At 38.0% G+C, this 19396-nt stretch overlaps 1 protein-coding gene across 2 annotated transcripts in view; it reads left to right on the forward strand.

Moving 5' to 3' along the window:
• The window catches only part of NUP210L (nucleoporin 210kDa-like), a 191842-nt gene that overhangs the window by 74755 nt on the left and 97691 nt on the right, over positions 1–19396 (forward strand). For both annotated transcript variants that reach the window (XM_006895862.1, XM_006895863.1), the window contains exons 14-16: positions 4619–4764; positions 13586–13807; positions 16103–16276. In XM_006895862.1, coding sequence (XP_006895924.1) covers positions 4619–4764; positions 13586–13807; positions 16103–16276 — 542 coding nt within the window. The remainder of the gene's footprint in view (positions 1–4618; positions 4765–13585; positions 13808–16102; positions 16277–19396) is intronic.

Raw genomic sequence — 19396 nt, forward strand, 5'->3', positions numbered from 1 at the left:
ATATTTTCCAATGCAGTGTTCATTATTTATCCCATTTTCTTTTTTTAATTTTTGAGATTTTAATGAAAGTTTATAGAGAACTTGGATTTCCAGTCATTCATTGTTGCACATTTTCCTCCCTGACCCCCATTCCCCAACCAGTTCATTTTTTTCCTTGGGGAAAAAAATTCTTTCCTTCTTATACAGTCACACACACACCCCTAATTTTTTTAAGGGAAGCTCTTGTGGCCTAGTAGTAAGAAATTGTGCTGCAATCCCATGGGAGCATGATTCAAATCCACCAGCTGCTCCCCAAGAGAAGGATGAGCAGTCTCCTCCATGTTTTTTACTGGCTCTGAAAATCCAATGGAGAGTCAGCTATGAATCACTTCAAACTTCATGGTACACAACAACAACAACAGTAATTTTTTAAATGGAAACAACTTTTTCAAATAGAAATAAAATATGCATAAAGGTCAGCATTGTTTCCTGGTTTTTTACATTTTGGGGGGATCAGGTGCACACTAGTCTTTATTGTCTCTTTTAAATTGTGATTTTAATGAAGGTTTACAGAGAGATTGGGTTTTCATTTATTCATCGTTGTACTTTTTCCTCACTCCCCCTCCCTTTACCTTACCCCAGTGCATTTTGCAAGGCAACTCTTGTTCCAGATTGTTGACATAAACAACATTGTTTCTTGTTATTGAACTTGATAGTCTAACCTAATCTATTTTTTCCATCAGCATTAATAGTAGTAGTAGAAGCATCTAACATATACTTATTGTTTGCTTCACATCTCATCTGTCAGTTTGTCATACTGTGGTGACTTGCATGCTGCTATGATTGTAGAAGTTGTCACACTGCCTTTTCAGATAGTGGCAGAATCACCATGGTGGACAGGTTTCAGCAGAGCTTCCAGACAAAGACTGAGAAGCTGGACTGGTAATTCACTTCTAAATAATGTGTTCTCAAAAGCATTATGAACAGCAAGAGAATATTGTCTGATACAATCCTGGAAATTAATCCACTCAAGTGAAATGCATTCAAAATATAGTTGGGAAGGAGCTGTCTCTTCAAAGTAGAGTGTACCTTAATTACACAGACAGAGTAAAGTTTTCATTCCACAAAGGACCTTGATTTGTCAATGTGCTAAGACTCAAAATTAAGGGAAACAGCTGCAAACAGTAGTAATAATTGGAATATGAATGTGTGAAGTATCAATCTAAGAAAACTGGAAGTTATGAAAAATTAAATAATGCACATAAAGTATTACCTGAAATGGAATGGTGGTATTTGCCATTTTGAATCAGAAAATCTTATGACCTACTATGCTGGGTATAACGTTGAAAAAGAATGGTGTCGCATTCATTATCAGAAAAGAAAATTTAAACATCTGTCCTAAAATACAATGCTGTCAGTGATAGCTTAATATTTATATGTATATAAAGGAGAACTGTTAACCACTATTCCAATACATAAACAAACAACTATGTTTTTGTTTTTGTTGGGTGCTGTTGAGTTGACTATGACTCACAGCGATCCCATGAACAACAGATGGAAGCCCCGCCCTAGCCTGTGCTGTCCTCACAATCTCCACCATGCTCACGCCCACTGTTGCAGTCCTTACATCAATCCATCTTGTTCAAGAGCCTCCTCTCTTTTCTGACCCTCCACCTTTCCCCTCATGATGTCTTTTTCCAAGGACTGATCCCTCATAACAACATGCACAAAGTATCTGAGATGTTTCATAATCCTTGCCTTTAAGAAACACCCTGGTTTCAGTTTCTTCCAAGACAGATTTGTCTGTTTTTCAGAAGTTCATGGTGTGTTCACTATTCTTCACCACCACCACACAGATCCCAGTCTCTATGACTCTGAGTCCAGAAGAACTAAATGGTGCCTGACTGCCACTGCTGACAACTCTAAAAGGAATCACAACTGGAGGTTCTGGGTAGAATGGCAAAATTGTGTAACAGAACTCTAAATCATAAAGATCAGGCTATGGAACAAAATCATAAAGACTAGACCAATGGAACCCCCAAGGCTATGGTCTTTATATGCTAATTCTTCAGGCTTGCAACCAAACTCAACTTTTAGCCAAATAATAAACAGGAAAAGAAAGTTAATAATATTACCAAGAAGGTATACTCTCATTAGAACAATCTAATGTAATCTAATCTAACCTAAACTAATCTAATCTAAGAGCTCAAAAGACACATATTGCCCAAGAAGAAATCCGTATTTCTTTCCATTTCCCCCAAAGGATGATCCAACAGAATGTAGAAACCAAACAATATCATTATATCACATGCAATCAAAATTTTACTGAAGAGCATTAAAAACCAGCTCAAGTGACCATGAACCAGGGATATCATTGCTGATGTTAGATGGATCTTGGCTGAAAGTGGTTAATACCAGAAGTAAATCTTTCTGTGTTTTATTGACTAAGTAAGGCATTTGCTTGTGTGGATCATAAAAAACTGTGGTTAACATTGAGAAGAACAGGAAGCCCAGAAAACTTAATTGTACTCGTGTGAAATCTATGCTTAGACAAAGAAGTAGTTGTCTGAAGAGAGCAAGAGAATACTGCACAGTTCAAAACCAAAAGAAGTGTGTGCTAGGGCTGTGTCCTTTCTCCTTACCTATTAAATTATCTTTTTGTTGAACAAATCATTCAAGAAGCTGGAAGAAGAATGTGGCATCAGAATCAGAGGAAGACTCATCAACAACTTGGCATTGTGCAGATGACACACCTTTCTTTCTGAAAATGAGGACTTGAAGTATTTGTTGCAGAAGGTCAAGCACTGTGGCCTCAATATGGATTACATCTCAACATTAAGAAAACAAAATCCAAACACCAAAAGGGAAGAACATGCTCAGAATTTCTTTAACTGAAAAAATTGAATAAAAATTCAAGCCTCAAGTTTGAACACTGGAGGATTCTATGTGCAGATTCTCTATCAGACCATTACTCTGAGGGTGGTAGGCAATGTGATATGATGTTTATGCTTTGATGTTTCTTGGCCCATTGCTGTACTTGTGTTCTTTAGTCTGAGAAAATAGAAGTTTGTAACCTCCCCCCCCCCAAAAAAAGAAAACAAACAAATAAGAAGACAAAATCCTCACCACTGGACCAATAGGCAACATCATGATACATGGAGAAATTATTGAATTTGTTAATGATTTCACCTTATTTGAATCCACAATCAACACTCTTGGTATGAACACTCAACAACTCAAGAGATAAACTTTTCTACAAAGGTGGTGCCGAAAACAAAGTAGGAAGCCTCTGCCCCTGCCCAAACTGAAGACAAAGTAAAGGTGTTAAAGGCCAAGAAGGCAGTCCTGAAGGATAGTCACAGACACAAAGATCTGCACGTCACCCACATTCTCATGGCCTAATGTGGCGAGATGATAAAAGCAGCCAAATACCCCCAGAAGAACTCCTCCAGGAGAAATAAGCTTGACCACTACTCCATCATTAAGTTTGTCCTGACCATTGTCAGCCATGAAGAGAAAAGGTAACAACACACTTGTGTTCACTGAGGACATCAAAGCCAACAAGCACCAAATCAAACAAGCTGTAAAGCTCTGTGACACTGAGGTGGCCATGGGCAACACCTTGATTAGGCCTGATGGAGAGAAGAAGGCCAATGTTTGACTTGCTCCTGATTATGATGCTTTGGATGTTGCCAGCAAAATTAGGATCATGTGAACTGAGTGCAGCTGCCTAATTTTAAATACAATTATTTCTTAAAAAAAAAAAGGAAAATAAAAGTTGTACAGTGACTAAGAATTACAGAAGAAGAACCTATGTCTTTGAGTTGTGGTGTTGGAGAAGAGTAATGAATAATACCGCTTAGACTGCCACGAGAAGAAATAGGACAGTCCTGGAGAGAGTGAAACCAGGGAGTTCCTTGAGGGCAAAGAAGATGATACTCCATCTCACAGTTTTTCACATGTGGTTTGGAGGGGCCAGTCTTTGAAGAAGGATATCATTCTTGGAAATTTGGAGAGTCTATGTAAGAGAAGGCGGCCTAAGATGGATTGACATGGTGGGCTCAAATGTGTCAAAGACAGTGAGGATGGTTCAGATCTGCTGTTCATAGAGTTGCTATGAATCACAGTCAACTTAATGGTGCTTAACAACAAATTTCAGAAGGCAGAAAAGGAAAGGAAAATAGGAAATGGTAAATTCCAGGAAGAAGTTGAAAGAATGCCATTACATACAAGGGGATTGAAATAAATTTGTCACAAAACAAAATGTGTATGAATTATGAGTGGAAAACCAATTTGCTCTGTAAACTTTCACAGAAACCACAAGAAAAAGTAAGTAAAATCAGTTCTTAGTTTCACCCCAGACCTGTCTAATCAATCAGACTGAGAATGAAGCCTTGGGACCTGTGTTTTCAGCATGTTCCATATATAAAAATTTATATTTTTATAGAGAAATAAAGACTGGAAACATGTACCAAAAAACTCAATGAAAGTATGTATGAACTGTTGAATGGAAAACCAATTTGCTGTATAAAACACTCACCCAAATCACAATAAAAAGTTTTCCAAAAAAATTCTTTCTTCCTTCTTTTAGCGCTGACTTCTCAGTAACTTATTGAAATAATTTTTTTTAAATTTTCAGATTCTCAAAAACCTGGGCCAATGCACTGTTCTAGCATATCTATAGAAGCCAAATCCCTAGGCCACACCCTGGTGACGGTGAGCGTGACTGAGAGTGACGAGTACTTGGAGAACAGCGCTACATTTGCTGCTTATGAACCTCTGAAGGTGAGCTATTTCATGTTAGAAAACTGACATCTCTTTTCATATGAACCGCAGCATGTTTACTCAGGGGCTACTGAGCTATTTGCTAAATTCACAATTATTTTTATATTCTTTTTATTTACTCCTCTTTTGTTTATAGAGCTACAGTTCTATTATCAAACCTCAGTGTAATTATTTAAATTTTTATCTATCTCTGACACCACCACCAGATCAAGATTTAGAACATGAGAAGTTCTCTGAAAAATAATTTTCTATGTTAGGGAAAGAAGTAAATTTTTTTATGCTCTTCATCTATGGGAAATTGTTTATAAGAGAGAAAGAAAGGCATTATATAATAATTAAAGAATTGGTTTAAAAAAGGACATAACTGCTATGCACACCCAATGACAGAGCACCACAATACATAAAACAAACTTTAATGCATTTGTATAAAGAAGTAGATAATCCCACAATACTAGTTGTTGTTGTCAGATGCCATCAAGTTGAGTATGACCTGTAGTGACCCTATAAATAACAGATCTGAACTCTTTCCTGTCCTCTGCCATCCTCACACATCCTGACACACTAAAGCCCACTGTTGCAGTCACTGTATCAATCCACCTGGTTGAGAGTCTTCCTCCCCTTTACTGACCCTCTGCCTTTCCAAGCATCATGTCTACCTTCAAGGAACAGCCACTCCCAACAAGATGCCTGAAGTGTGATAGGTGAAGCCTGATCATCCTTGTCTCCAAAGAGCATTCTGTCTACACTCTTTCCAAGCCATACTCATTTCTCCAAGACAATACTAGTCCAAGACTTCAATATACCACTTTTTTTTCTTTCTTTACATATTTTTGTATACTTAGTAAACACTCTTATTTTCTTTTGTTTTGTTTTTCCATTCATTATTACACATTTTCCTCTCTGTCCCCCCTCCCTGCTAGTTCACTTTTTTCTTTGGAAACAAAGTTTCCATTGTTATACAGTTTCCCCCTCCCCCACTACTTTACTATGCAACTTTTATTCTGGACTCTTGTCATGCCAATAATACCTAATCATATTACATCATTCTCTCCCTTGTCTGTTTCAATGCCGAGGGCATTATTTATCCCCTCTTTTCTTAGTTTCCTCCAACCTCCATATTAGTCCTGTTCTATAACAGTGTCATTATACAGTATTAGTCTTTTTGTTACTGAGATATTTCACTCAGCATAATGTCCTCCAGAGTCACCCATTTTGTATAATATTTCATGAATTCTTTGTTTTTCAGAACTGCATAATATTCCAGTGTGTGAATATGCCACAGCTTCTCTATCCATTTGTTTGTTGATGGGCAATTGGCTGTTTCCAACTTTTTGTTATTGTGAAAAAAGCAACACTAAGCATGAATGTGCATAATACACCACTTTCAGTGAAGGACAGAACTAGACAGAAACTCAACAAAGATGCAAAATAACTAAAGAAATACAATTAGCCAGTGGGATCTCATATATATACCTCACTTTACCCAATAAGAGCACAATATGTATTCTTCTCCAGTGCACAGGAACATTCTCCAGAATGGACTATATGTTAGATCACAAGAATGCAAGTCAAGACATAATAACAATTTTTTAAAAACCTAAATACTACAAAGCATCTTCTCAGATGACAATGATATAAAATTATAAATAAGTAATAGGACAATTAAGGGGTGAAATCAAGTATGTGAAATATAAATAAGGCCTTGCTTTAACACTTGTTTTTGTTGATTGCTGTTGAGTCGAGCATGACTCATAATGATCCTATGAACAAAAGACCTGAAACCTTTCTATAACTATTGTAATTTCGCAAAGTTCATGGTAATAATAAGAGATAAAAATTAAATTTAAAAAATTCTTTGGAACAAATGAGAATGAAAACACAGTTACCAAATATTTGGTACACAGCAAAAGTAATGCTCATAGCTCCATTTATAGCAATCAAGGCAGGCATTTTAAAAGAAAGAAAAAATCGAATCAACACCTTAACATCTCCAACAATTAGAATAGCAAGCAAAGCCTCCAGAAGAAAGGGAGTAATAAAGATTAGAGCAGAAATCAATGAAATAGAAATATAGACAGGATCAACAAGACTAGAAGTCAATTCTTTGAAAGGATTCATAAAATTGACAAGCATTCAGTAAATCTGACAAAGGGTTTAAAAGGAGAAGATTCTATAACATGGATATGAAAGGAAAAGGGTGATGTCAAAACAGAACCCATGGAAATAAGAAGGATAATAAAAGAATACTGTCAAGAGCTACACTCCCAACAAATTTGAAAATCTAGAGGAAACTAGTCAATTTTTAGAAAGTCACTGCCTACCTCGCCTAACACAGACAGAGGTATAAAACCTACATAGACTCATCACAAAAAAATTAAACAAGACATAAGAACACTTCTAATAACAAAAGAGCCCTTGCCTAGTTAGCTTCACTAGTGAACTCTAACATCCAGCATAAAACTGACACCAAATATTCTCAAACTATTTCAGAATAAGGAAGATAATGGGAAAAGTCTATAAAGCAAGCATGAACTTGATACCAAAGCCAACCACACCATTGAAAAAGAAAATCATACACCAATATCCCTCATGAGTGGAGCTCTGATGGTTTAGTGGTATGAAATTGTGCTGTCAACACAAAGGAGTCTGACTCTAATTCACAAGGTCCTCGGCAGAAGAAAGATGGGCACTCTCCTTCTTTATGATTTGTTGTTGTTGTTGGTATGTGCCATAGAGTTGCTTGTATGTACAACAGCTCTGAATTCTGCTCCATTCTGAGCCAACCTTATTGTCTCTGACACATCTACTCCCATTACCTTAGTCACTTGAGTCAATACTTCTCAAGGGTCTTCCTCTCTTGTACTGTCCCTGAATCCTACCAAACATGATGTCCCTTTCCAAGGACTGGTCCCTCCTTGCAACTTGCCCAAAGTATGTCAGACAGAGCTTCAGAATCCTTGCCTCCAAGGAACATCCTGGGTTCACCCTTTCTGCGATAAACCTGTTTGTTCTCCTAGCAGTCCATGCTATATTCAGTACTTTTCTCCAGCACCACAGCTCAAAGAAATCAATTCTCCTATCATCCCTAGTCATTGTCCAGCTTTCTGATGCATAGCAAGTAATTGCAAAGACCATGGCCCAGATCAGGCACACTTTAGTCTCAGGACTGACATTGTTTCTCTTCAGTGCTCTGGAGAGGTCTCTGATAGCAGATGTTCCCAGTACAATTCATCTTTTGTTGTCCTGGCTGCTGATAACAAGAGTGTTGATTGTGGAGCCAAGCAAACTGAAGCTGTTAACTGTCCCAGCCCTTGGGATCTTTCCAACGGGGACCCTGGAAAGGAAAGAATGACAAAAAAAGAGGACAAGAGACCAGAGGCATCTGAGACAAGTTGAATTTCTGATCAAATCTCGATTTTATTGAAAGCACTCACAGCTTATATACAGAAGCACAATGGGGGGAGAAGAAGTATGCAATGGGGGAGAATAGCATCATGTCATTTCTAGTAATCTGAAAGTTATCTGGTTAACAGAAACTTAGCAGGGCATTTTCCCGAAACCTATCCTCCCAGGGTGGGGTAAACTGAAACCTATCCTCCCAGGGCAACATATCCAAACATGTCCTTAGAGAATTACAAAATGGCTTCAGCTAGGTTGAACTAGCAGCCTCCAACAGTTAACAATCTCAGTCTCGTCACTATCTATTGTGATGCTTCCAGCAAGCCTAGTGGTAAGAATCTTTGTTTTTTTGATGTTGAGCTTAAATCCATATTTAAGGATGTGGTCTTTGACCTTCTGCCTCAGGTCCTCCTCAGTTTCAGCAAGTAAGGTTGTCATCTGCATAGTGCAAGTTGTTGATGAATCTTCCTCCAATCCTAATGCTCTACTCCCTCCTCCTCATAGAACCCAGCCTACAGGATGATCTGTTCCACATATAAATTGAAAAGGTATGGAGAAGGACTCATTCCTGGTATACACCATTCCCAATTTTGAACTGTTTAGTGTTTCATTGTTCTGTTCTAATGACTGCCTCCTTTCCCTTAAAAGGGAAATTGTCAAGTTTGTTTGGAGAGGAAAGAGACCCTGGATAAGCAAAGCACTTCTGAAAACTAAAAATTAAGTGGAAGGCAAAGCACTCCCTGACCCTAAAACCTACTACACAACAGTAGTAATGAAACAATATGGTACTGGTACAATGACAGGCACATAAACCAATGGAACAGAACTGATAATCCAAAAATGTACCCACCTATCTATGGTCAATTGATATTCGATAAGGAAATAAAACCTATTAAATGGGGAAATGACAACCTCTTCAACAAATGGTACTGGCAAAATTAAACTGCTACCTACAGAAATCTGAAATGGGATCCACATTTCATACCACACACAAAAATCAACCCAATGTGTATCAGAGACCTAAAACCATAAAGTTAATCAAAGACAAACTGTGATCAAGTTTAGACAGCCTAGTCTATTGTACAAACAGACTGCCAAATACAGCCAGAAATGCTCAATCTGGAGAGGGTAAAATTGATGAATAGGACCCTCTAAAGATTAAATCCTTGTGAGCATCAAATACTTTTTCCAACAGAATGAAAAGAAAATCTACGGACATGAAAAAACTTTTGGCAAAACCATTTCAGACAAAGGTCTCATAACTAAAGCTTACAGAATCCTACAGGACCTCCACAAGAAAAAGACTGATAACACAATTGCAAAATGAGTAAAAGACATGGAAAGATTTTTAACAGGAAGATGTTCAAATGGCCAACAGACACATGAAGAAATGCTCAAAACCACTGGTAATAAGATGCAAATCAATATAACAATTAAAGATTTATTTTCTTTTCAAAGAGAAAAGAGAGCTGGGGAGAGGAGTGGCAGGGAGGAAAATGTTCAACAATGAATGAATGGGGAAAAAATTAAAAGGGAAGAATATGCTGTAAAAAATAAATGTTGCATTAAAAATACCAACAAAACAAAAAATTATTGTCACCTTTTAATACCAGAATATACATACTGTAACACTGTTGTTAGAGCATATCTAATATATATCTTATAAGGATTAAAAAAAAAAAGATGCAAATCAAAACTATAATGAGATACCATCTCACTCCAGTAGCATTGACAAAGTTTAACAGGAAAACGAGTAATAAATGTTGGAGAGGATATAGTGAGATAAGAACTCTTACACCTTGTTGGTGGGATTGTAAAATGGTTCAGTCACTCTGGAAGGTAGTTTGTTGTTTTCTAAAAAAACTGAACGTAGACATTCTGGATGACCCAGCTATTCCACTGCTTGGAATATACCCTGAGAAAATGATAATTGAGGCACAAATGGAGATTTGTACACCAGTGTTCATAACAGTGTTCATTTGCAAGAACATGGAAACAGCCCAAATGTCCAACCACAATCGAGGGATTGAGAAACTATGGTACATTCACACAGTGGAATACTACGAAGCATGCAGAAGCAATTATTTTGTAAATTACTACCTAATTTGGAAAGGATTAGAAACCATTGTGCTAAGTGAACTTGAGTTCCATAAGGATAAATATTGTATAAGACCATAATTGTAGAATGAGTGTGAGGATCAAAGCTGGGGGTGGGAGGGAGTAGAGAGGTAAGGATGGGCAAGGGGCAGAGGTGGTTAATCAGAGGGTCGCACAATTTGATGGGTGGAGTGAGGGTGAAGCAAATGGGAAAGGTCCAGTGTGAAAACAATGTATACTAACTTTGTAAATAAACCGGTATAATAATTTTTTTTAATCTCACATAAGAATCAAGTAAGATTCATAGCAAGCATGCAAAGATGAATCAACATTGTTGTTGTTAAGTGCTGTCGAGTCGCAGGCAACTCATAGCGACCCTATGAAGGAGAGTCCTCGACGCTTGGGTGCCTTTCATCCTCTCTCCAGGTTCATAGGGTTTCCAGAGGCAAGCTATTACGGAAGTGGATGCCATTCCTGCTTCCAAGCTTGTTTTAATCGCGGAGCTCCACCCCACTCTCTGTCCGCATTGGGTAACCAACTATTAACGCATTTGACACATCAGTGTCACAGTGTTCAGCCTCACAGCAACCACAAGTGACCGCTGTAAGGCAACTTGTACACCAGGACTATACGACCTAGAGGAATGTCTGAACAAAAACAATGAAAGGCAGTCTGATTAAAAGTCACCCACCTTTGGCTGGGTAGCATCGCATTCTGTCCACTGGGCCAGCTGATCTCTCTCTCTATGTTGATGTTATTGTTGTTAAGTACCTGTTGAGTCGCAGGCAATTCATAGCGACACTATGAAGGAGAGTTCTTAAAGCTTGGGTGGAGTCGTTAGGTAAAAAAAAAATCATGTATTCCATCACATCACTAAAACAAAGCAAAGAACCACATGGCCATCTCATTTGATGCAGGAGTCATTTGACAAAATTCAAAACTCTTTCCTGAGAAAAACACTAAAAAAAAAATAGGAGTAAAGTATAAATTCTTCAAAGAGTTAATATAAACAAACCAATGGTCAATATTCTTTTTAATGGAAAGAGATTGAAGGTGTTCCTGTTGAAAATAAGAACCAGACAAGGGTGCCCTTTTATCACCACTCCTATTTGATATTGTACGGAAAGCCCCTGCCAGAACAGTAAGATTACAAAAAAAGGAAATAAAAGGCTTCCAAATTGACAGAAGAAGTAATACTAGCTCAGGTTTTTGGTTTTTTTTAAAGAAAATATCATTTTTATTTTAAAAACTTTGCTACTACCCAGGTACTTACGCTTGTAATCAATTGCTAGGTTATGTATAGATGATAAAATCATTAATCTTTTAACTCAATCATCAAAGAAGATACATTCAAAGGTCCCAAATTGACTTTCAATCCTTTCCAAAAGGCAATCGAGGCTCCTCATCACTCCTTAACCTAAGCCCTTCAGAGCTGACATTATCCACAATTATTATCAACATTATCAACAGAGTGACAATGAGCGTCTCAAAAGCCTCAGTTTTCTGTTTTTTTTAAAAAAATTAATTTTAATAAAAGTTTACAGAGACTTTGGATTTCCATTCATTCATTTTTGCACTTTTCTCCCTGCCAACCCCTACCTCCCAGTTCCTTCTTCTCTTTGAAAAGTAAAAGAAAAATTATTTCATTGTTATACAATCCCTTCCTCCAATTGCACTCCACTATGCAGCATTCATTCTGTACTCCTGTCATGACAATAATACCTAATCATATGTCCCTTTTAAACAATTCTCTCCCTCATTTGTTTCAATGCAGTATCCCAGATGTCAATCCCATTTTACAACAGTGGCACTACCCCATTTTTATCGCGGTTTTGTTCACAATAGCAAAGAGTTGGAAACAACCTAAGTGCCCATCAACAAACAAATGGATAGAGAAGCTGTGGTATATTTACATAATAGGATACTATGCTTGCTGCATTGAAAAACAAGAAACTAATGAAATATACCAAATGGGTGACCCTGGAGGACATTATGCTGAGTGAAATATCTCAGTCATGAAAGGACGAATACTATCTCAGTTTTCAGGCTTGATCTTATGTGTAGTAAATTTCAGAGACTTACTAAGACTATTACTGATTATAAATTACTTTTTCAGCAAAGAAATGGAAACAACCTGTGTCCATCAACAGATGAAGAAATGTTAAAGAAACTATGATACACTCACAATAATAATGTTGTGTTATGCAACAATGAAGAATGATAAAGAATTTTGGAAACACTGCGTAACATGGATAAATCTAGTGGTATAAATCAGTCACAAAAGGATAGATATTGTCTAAGTCCAGCATTATAGGTAGCTAAAGAACAGTTTACACAAACATACAATAATTTTTAAATGGTTACCAGAAATGAGAAGGGAGGAAAAAGGGAGTGAAAAGTAGTACACAGAAGACACTAAGTTGAGTGAAGGGAAATACAAAAAGAGGTTGATGGGACACTTTAATAAATAACCTAGTGGTAAAGAGTGGCACTGCAATCCCAGAGGCACATAGTTCAAATCCATCAGTTGCTTTGCAAGAGAAAGGTAGGCAGTCTCCTCCCATGAAGTTAAAACTGCCTCTGAAAACCCACTGGAGGGTCAGCTATGGGTTGGTTCTGACTCAACAGTACACAACAGCAACAATGTTATAAGAGGGAGTTCTGGTGGCCTCATGATAAAGTACTCTGCAAATCCCAAAGGTGGAGGTTCAAAACCACCAGCTGCTCCACAGGAGAAGGATGAGAAGTCTCCTCCTGTGTGATTCACTGCTCCTGAAAACCCACTGGAGGGTCAGCTATAAGTCAGTTCCAACTTGGAGACAAATAACAACAATGTTATAAAACAAAATGTATATGAATGCTTGCAAAGAAACCAAAATGATTTGTAAACTTCCACTCACATCACAATAAAGGGGGAAGGGAAGTAACCATAAGATGCTAGCTCTTCTTTCAAGGAATTTATCTACATAGAAACCATAGCAAAATTATTTGCTTTATACATGAAATATTTAATTAACAGTAGGATATTAACAAGCATACAAATAAGTGGTTAGTTATAATTTAGAGCAGGGGGAGGGAAATGATTGTGATCTGGAGTGATACTTAAAGTGACACATGTGTTAGGCTGGAATTATACACAGGATCTGAACTGTACAATGGGAGAGAAGCAGTTCAAGTAAAAGACATGGAATACATGTCCCCATCACTGAGTAATTAAGTCTAATTTCATTTTCAGCATAATCAGATAACAATTTTCTTTTAATTTTAGAAAACATTCTGTTGAGTTCCCAACCAATTAGAGATTCATTTCTTTAAATGTCATCAGGCTCTAAATCCTACAGAAGTCGCCTTGGTGACATGGAAGTCTGTGAAAGAAATGGTATTTGAAGGAGGCCCCCATCCATGGATCTTGGAGCCTTCTCGGTTCTTTTTGGAGTTGAGTGTGGAGAACACAGAGATGATTAGTATAACACAAGTTCGACTGCCAGCAAAGAGGAAACAGAACCAATACGTCTATCGAGGCCTATGCCTGGATTTAGGGGAGCAGGTAGGAAAATCTTTCTTAACCTATTTTGATTTTACAATAACAATGTATCTTTTGTACATTATGTCATTCCTTTTCAGACTCTAATAGATTCCATTTATAAATAGGATAATTCTAATTTGTTATTAAAGAATCTTTTTTAAGCCTTATTATCTTACAGCAGGAAATGCTGATAGCCTTAGAATAAGAAATTGTGCTGTAATTCCAAAGGCATCTTTCTACCAACTGCTCTACAGGAGAAAGATGGGAAGTCTTCTCCAGTGTGATTTACCACCTCTGAAAACCTGATGGAGTTATGAGTCACTAAATGAGTCACTTCCAACTCGATGGCACCTAAGAATGACAATAAATCTTGACAGCACACAACAGTCCTTTACAGACATACTAAAAGTGTTGTTCATCTGAGCATTCTAACTGAAGAGTTTAAGACCTTTTTTTTTTTTAATAAATTCGTTTACTTCACAGTTTTGACAATCATTATTCACTGTAACTGATTTCCTTATTGCTAGAGTTTTTTATTTTTCCACCTACAATGATGGAAACAAGAAAATGAGCAATTCTAAGGAATGATTTAGGGAGTTCTGGTGGTCTTGTGGTAAGGACTGGGGCCTCCAACACAAAGGCATGCTGTTCAAAATCACTGGCTGCTTCACCACCAGCAAAAGATAGACAGTCCAGCTCTTGTGATTAACTGCCTCTGAAAACCTGCGGGAGGGTCAGCTATGAGTCAGCTCAATTAGTTAAGATGTTGAGTTCGTTAAGCAGGTAAGAGTGTAATAAATTTGTTGCCCTTCTCACTGGGGGGCTCTGGTGGCATAGTGCTTATGGTGTTTGAAAACCCGCTAGAGGGTCAGCTATGAGTTGTTTCTGACTCAGAGGTAATGAAAATGAGTGAATTATCAGTTTAAATAAATTTCCTTTTAGTAGTAGAGAAGGATTTGTGTGTTCCTGTCCACAACTGTCCTGTTTCTTTTAAAACCTGTGGCAAAGGTTTACAGCTTGCAGTTTGCCGCAAAAATACATCATGACTAACCAGCCTACATGGAATTTATGTAAGAATTTGACTCAGTAAGCCCTGAGATATTGTCAAATGAGCCAATATTCATTTTTCCAATATCTGTATTCAACCTGACTATATATGGCTGTATAATTTTATAAAACATTCTGTTGGCTTCCCAACCAATTGGAGATTCATTTGTTTAAATGTCATCAGGCTCTAAATCCTACAGAAGTCGCCTTGGTGACATGGAAGTCTCTGTATAATCACCCAAGAAGACATTGCCCATCTGTGGAGCAGGTGGTGAATTCGAACCATGTGCCTTTGGAATTGCAGTGAAGGTTCTTGGTGTTAGACTACTAGAACTCCCTCTATGTGGCTAGTTATTACTAATTTAAGGCACTCTTACCTCTTTTTGGAGCTTCCTCACTTCTTCAGAGTTGAGACCCAGTTTCATTTTTCCAATTTTTAAAAAATCCTAACAAAATGTTTGATGGAGAAGATTGAAGTAATTGGTCAGAGTTAGATTTTTTTTTTAATGTTTCCTTGACATCCCAATTCTTTGTTTTTGTTGTTGTTGTTGTTGTCATCATCATTAAGTGCCATCAAGTATGACTCATAGTGAACCTATGAACAACAGATCAGAACCCTGTCCTATCTTGTACCATCCTCAGCATTTCAAACATACTTGAACCCATTGCCGCAGTTATTTTATCTGGTTGAGGGTCCTTTTCTCTTTAACCAACTCACCACCTTTCTAAGCATGATGTCCCTCTCCAAGGAATAGCTTCTCCAACAACATTCCCAAAATATGTGAGACAAAGCTTTGGTCATCTTTCATCTTTGCCTTCAAGGAATGCTCTGGCTACACTTTCTCCAAGAAAGTGTGTGTTCGTTCTCTTGGCCGCCCTTGGGATAGTCAGTACCCTTCTCTAACACCAAACTAAAAGACATCAATTCTTTGTCTGCCATCCATGTTCACTGTCCAGCTCTCAGACACATAGCAAGTGATTGGAAAGACCAGAGCCTGAATCAGGTACATCATAATCCCAAAACTGACTTCATTGTTCCTCAGTAATTTGGAGAAGTCCCTGACTGCAAACTTTTCCAAGGCAGTTCTTCTGCAATTTTCCTTAGCACAGATAATTGAGAATGATAATGTCTTTAAAGAATTTGCCTAGTTATAGTATCCAGATGGACTTTGTTTATTTCTGAATTTGAGTAACTAATATTTTTGGGTGAACCTAATTGTCATCAGGTTTCTGCACATAATTACCTCTTTTTCTGGTCTTTTCTCCAAGGTTCTGACATTCCAAGTTGGAAATCACCCAGGTGTCCTGAACCCTCGTCCGGCTGTAGAGGTCGTGCAGGTGCGCTTCATATGTGCCCACCCCGCCAGCATGTCACTGAGCCCAGTGTACAAGGTGCCAGCTGGCGCGCAGTCATGTCCTTTACCACAGCACAACAAACAACTGGTATGTTCAGAAATGACTGCATTTTGTCCTCCATGTTTCATTTTTGTCTAATTAAAGAGAACCATTTTGTTTGTTTCTCATTTTCTCTGATAGTGGCTACACTTAGTGGCATGATTTGATCACTGTAGAGAGTTAGTGAGTGATTATGGTAATAGGTATCTGAACTCTCTCTTGAAATAACATCCACATTGTGTTGTTAATATCTCTCCCTACAAAACTTTTATTAGTGTGATCAGTAAGTAATGAAACTCACCTCTACTGCAAACCCCCCATGACGTATAGTAATAAGTAACAATATAGATATTAGGTAGGCAACAGTGAATGGTTTATTTAGCCTGTGTGAAAAATTTTACAGATGAGGTTCCTAGTAGTTTAATAATTTTCCTCAAGTTGTAAAGTTACAAAGTAGCAATTTATCTGACTGCAAAGCTCAAACTATTAGTTATTAATTTTTATGCTGTATTGCCTTTTTTATTGCCTTTTTATAGTAAAAAAACACTGTTACAGATTGGGAACACTCTCTTTTTTTAGAAGAAAATTTCACATTATGATTCTTACTTGCTGTTTCTAAGTGATTCCACTTTTAAAGTGCTCCAAGTAGAGCACCAGCAGCATGGCAGTAACTGAGTTGGCATTGCAAGCGCTGAGAGACAGAGCCGTGCAAGCCCGGCATTTCCAGGAGACCTGGAGAATCTCAGTACACGTGAATCCCCACGCACGTTCAGCCCAGGAGACCACAAGGACCTGTGGAAACAGAGAAGCGGCTGAAGAGAAATGAAGCTTCAGAGGGGCAGGCTAGAGAAAAGCTAGCCACTTGGAAGAAACACCGTGAAGACAAGATCGTGCATTCTAAAAAGGAAATTGAGCAGCTGCAGAAAGAAACTGATCAGCAAATGTAGAAGATAAAGAATCTAAAACATAATGCTTAAGTGCACACCAATTCCCAGAGAATGGCTATATAAGGAAGCTCTGGTGGCTTAGTGTTAAGGGGTTGTGCTGGCAACCCAAAGGTATACGGCTGGAATCCGCCAGCTGCTCCATGAGGGAAGGAAGGATGGGCAATCTACTCCTGTGTGATTTACTGCCTCTGAAAACTCGCTGGAGCATAAGCTATGGATTTGTTCCCACTAGACAGTACATAAAAACAAGTGGACACAGTGGTAATTTAATTACTATTAGTTTGTGTGCTATCAACAAATAATAATAAATTATCATCTGTCTAAAGAAATAAATAGTTCAGAGTTAAGCTCTTCCTATGTGATTTACAGCCTCTGAAAACCTGCTGGAGTCATGAGTCAGTACTATGACACCTACCAACGATTGTTGTTGTGTACCATAGAATCGAAACCAACCCATCGTGGAAGGATATTGCCCATCCTTCTCCCACAGAACAGTTGGTGGCCTCGATCCTGCCACTAGGCCACCAGAGTTCACTTTGGGTTAATAGTCCAGTGCATTGTTTGTACCACCCAGGGCTCCAAGGGTGACCTTAAACCAACAACAATTACAGGTCAGAATAAAAGTGATATTATGCTACAATAGTCTTTTCCTTCAGTGTATTATTATTATTATTATAAATAACTGACATTTTAATTATTTGAAATTTAATGTTTTAAAGTTTTTCTTTATTTGAGGGAAGTTAACAAATTTTATAATTTGAAATAATTCTAAATTACAGAAAAGTTGTAAGAAAAATACAACCTTTTCACCCGGAACCATTTTTGAGGGGTAAGTTAAAAACATGAATCCATGATTCTCCAGTACCTTAACTACTGCTTTAGTGTGTATTCCTTTAAAAAAAAAAAAAGAACTATAATTTATATATCATAAAATTCACCCTTTTAAAGTGTCAAATTCATGTAGCCATTACCACTCAATATAGAATATTTTTCTTCTTAAAAAAAGACATGTTTTACCTGTTAGCAGTGAGTTCCCATTTTCACTTTCTTTAGCCACAATAATTTATATATTTTCTGTCTTAATTGATGTGCCAAATCTGGAAATTTCATATAAATGGAATAATGTAATAGAGAACTTTATGTACGTGGCTTTTTTTAGTAAATGTATTTTCAGTGTTGATCCATCTTGTCTCATGTGTTAGTACTTGTTTTTTTTTTATGGGTGAGTAAAAATCAACACTATTGATATCAGCAGTCAGGCAATTAAAAGACAAATTGCATTGGGGAAGTCTACTGCCAGGGACCTCTCCAGAGTGCTGAAGGGCAATGGTGTCAATCTGGTGACTAAGGTCCACCTGATCCATGGCCTTTGCTGTTGCTTGCTATGCATCCAAGAGCTTGGAAATAACTAAGGATAATAGAAGAAGGATCGATGCCTTTGAGTTGTGGTGCTGGAGAAGAGTGTTGAACATACTGTGGACTGCTAGGAAAACAAACAGGATCATCCTGGAAAGGGCGAAACTGAGCTGCTCCCTGGAGGCAAGAATTTTGTGAGGCTCTGTCTCACATACTTTGAGCACATGACCAGGAAGGACCAATCCTTGGAGAAGTGCCCCAGCCCGCGGGGATCTTCAACAGTGACCCTAGGAGGGGAAGAACAAGAATGGGGGGGACAGGAGGCACAAAAGCAGGAAGACAAGTTGAATCTCCAATCAAGTCTTCCTTTTATTGAAAGCACTCACAGTTTATATAAAGAAGCACAATGGGGGGAGGAGAAGTACGCAATGGGGGAGAATAACATGTCGTTTCCAGTAAGCTGAAAGTTATCTGGCAAACAGAAACTTAGCAGGGCGTTCCCAGTAAACCGAAACCTATCCTTCCCAGGGTGGAGCAACATGTCGAGACATGTCCTTTGAAAATTACAAAATGGCTTCAGCTAGGTTGAACTAGCAGTCTCCAACAGATCCTCCCTGTTTTTTATAATTATTTAAAGACTGCAAAAGCGCAACAGGATTACCTTTGGTGCTCTCCTGTTTGACCACGTATGAAACCGGCGCCTACCTACTGATCTTACCTATCATGGGCTAACCCAGCAGCTACAGTGGGGCACCTGTCTTAGGATGAAACAGGGGCCGGTGTCTCTTACCCGTCTCTGGCTGCCCGGTTTATTAGCCTGTATCATCAAGGATTTTCTTTATCGGCCATTTGCAGTCTTTGATAA

This window comes from Elephantulus edwardii, unplaced genomic scaffold (genome assembly GCF_000299155.1).
Source record: "Elephantulus edwardii isolate Elephantulus edwardi_28Jun2011 unplaced genomic scaffold, EleEdw1.0 scaffold00176, whole genome shotgun sequence".
NCBI lineage: Eukaryota > Metazoa > Chordata > Mammalia > Macroscelidea > Macroscelididae > Elephantulus > Elephantulus edwardii.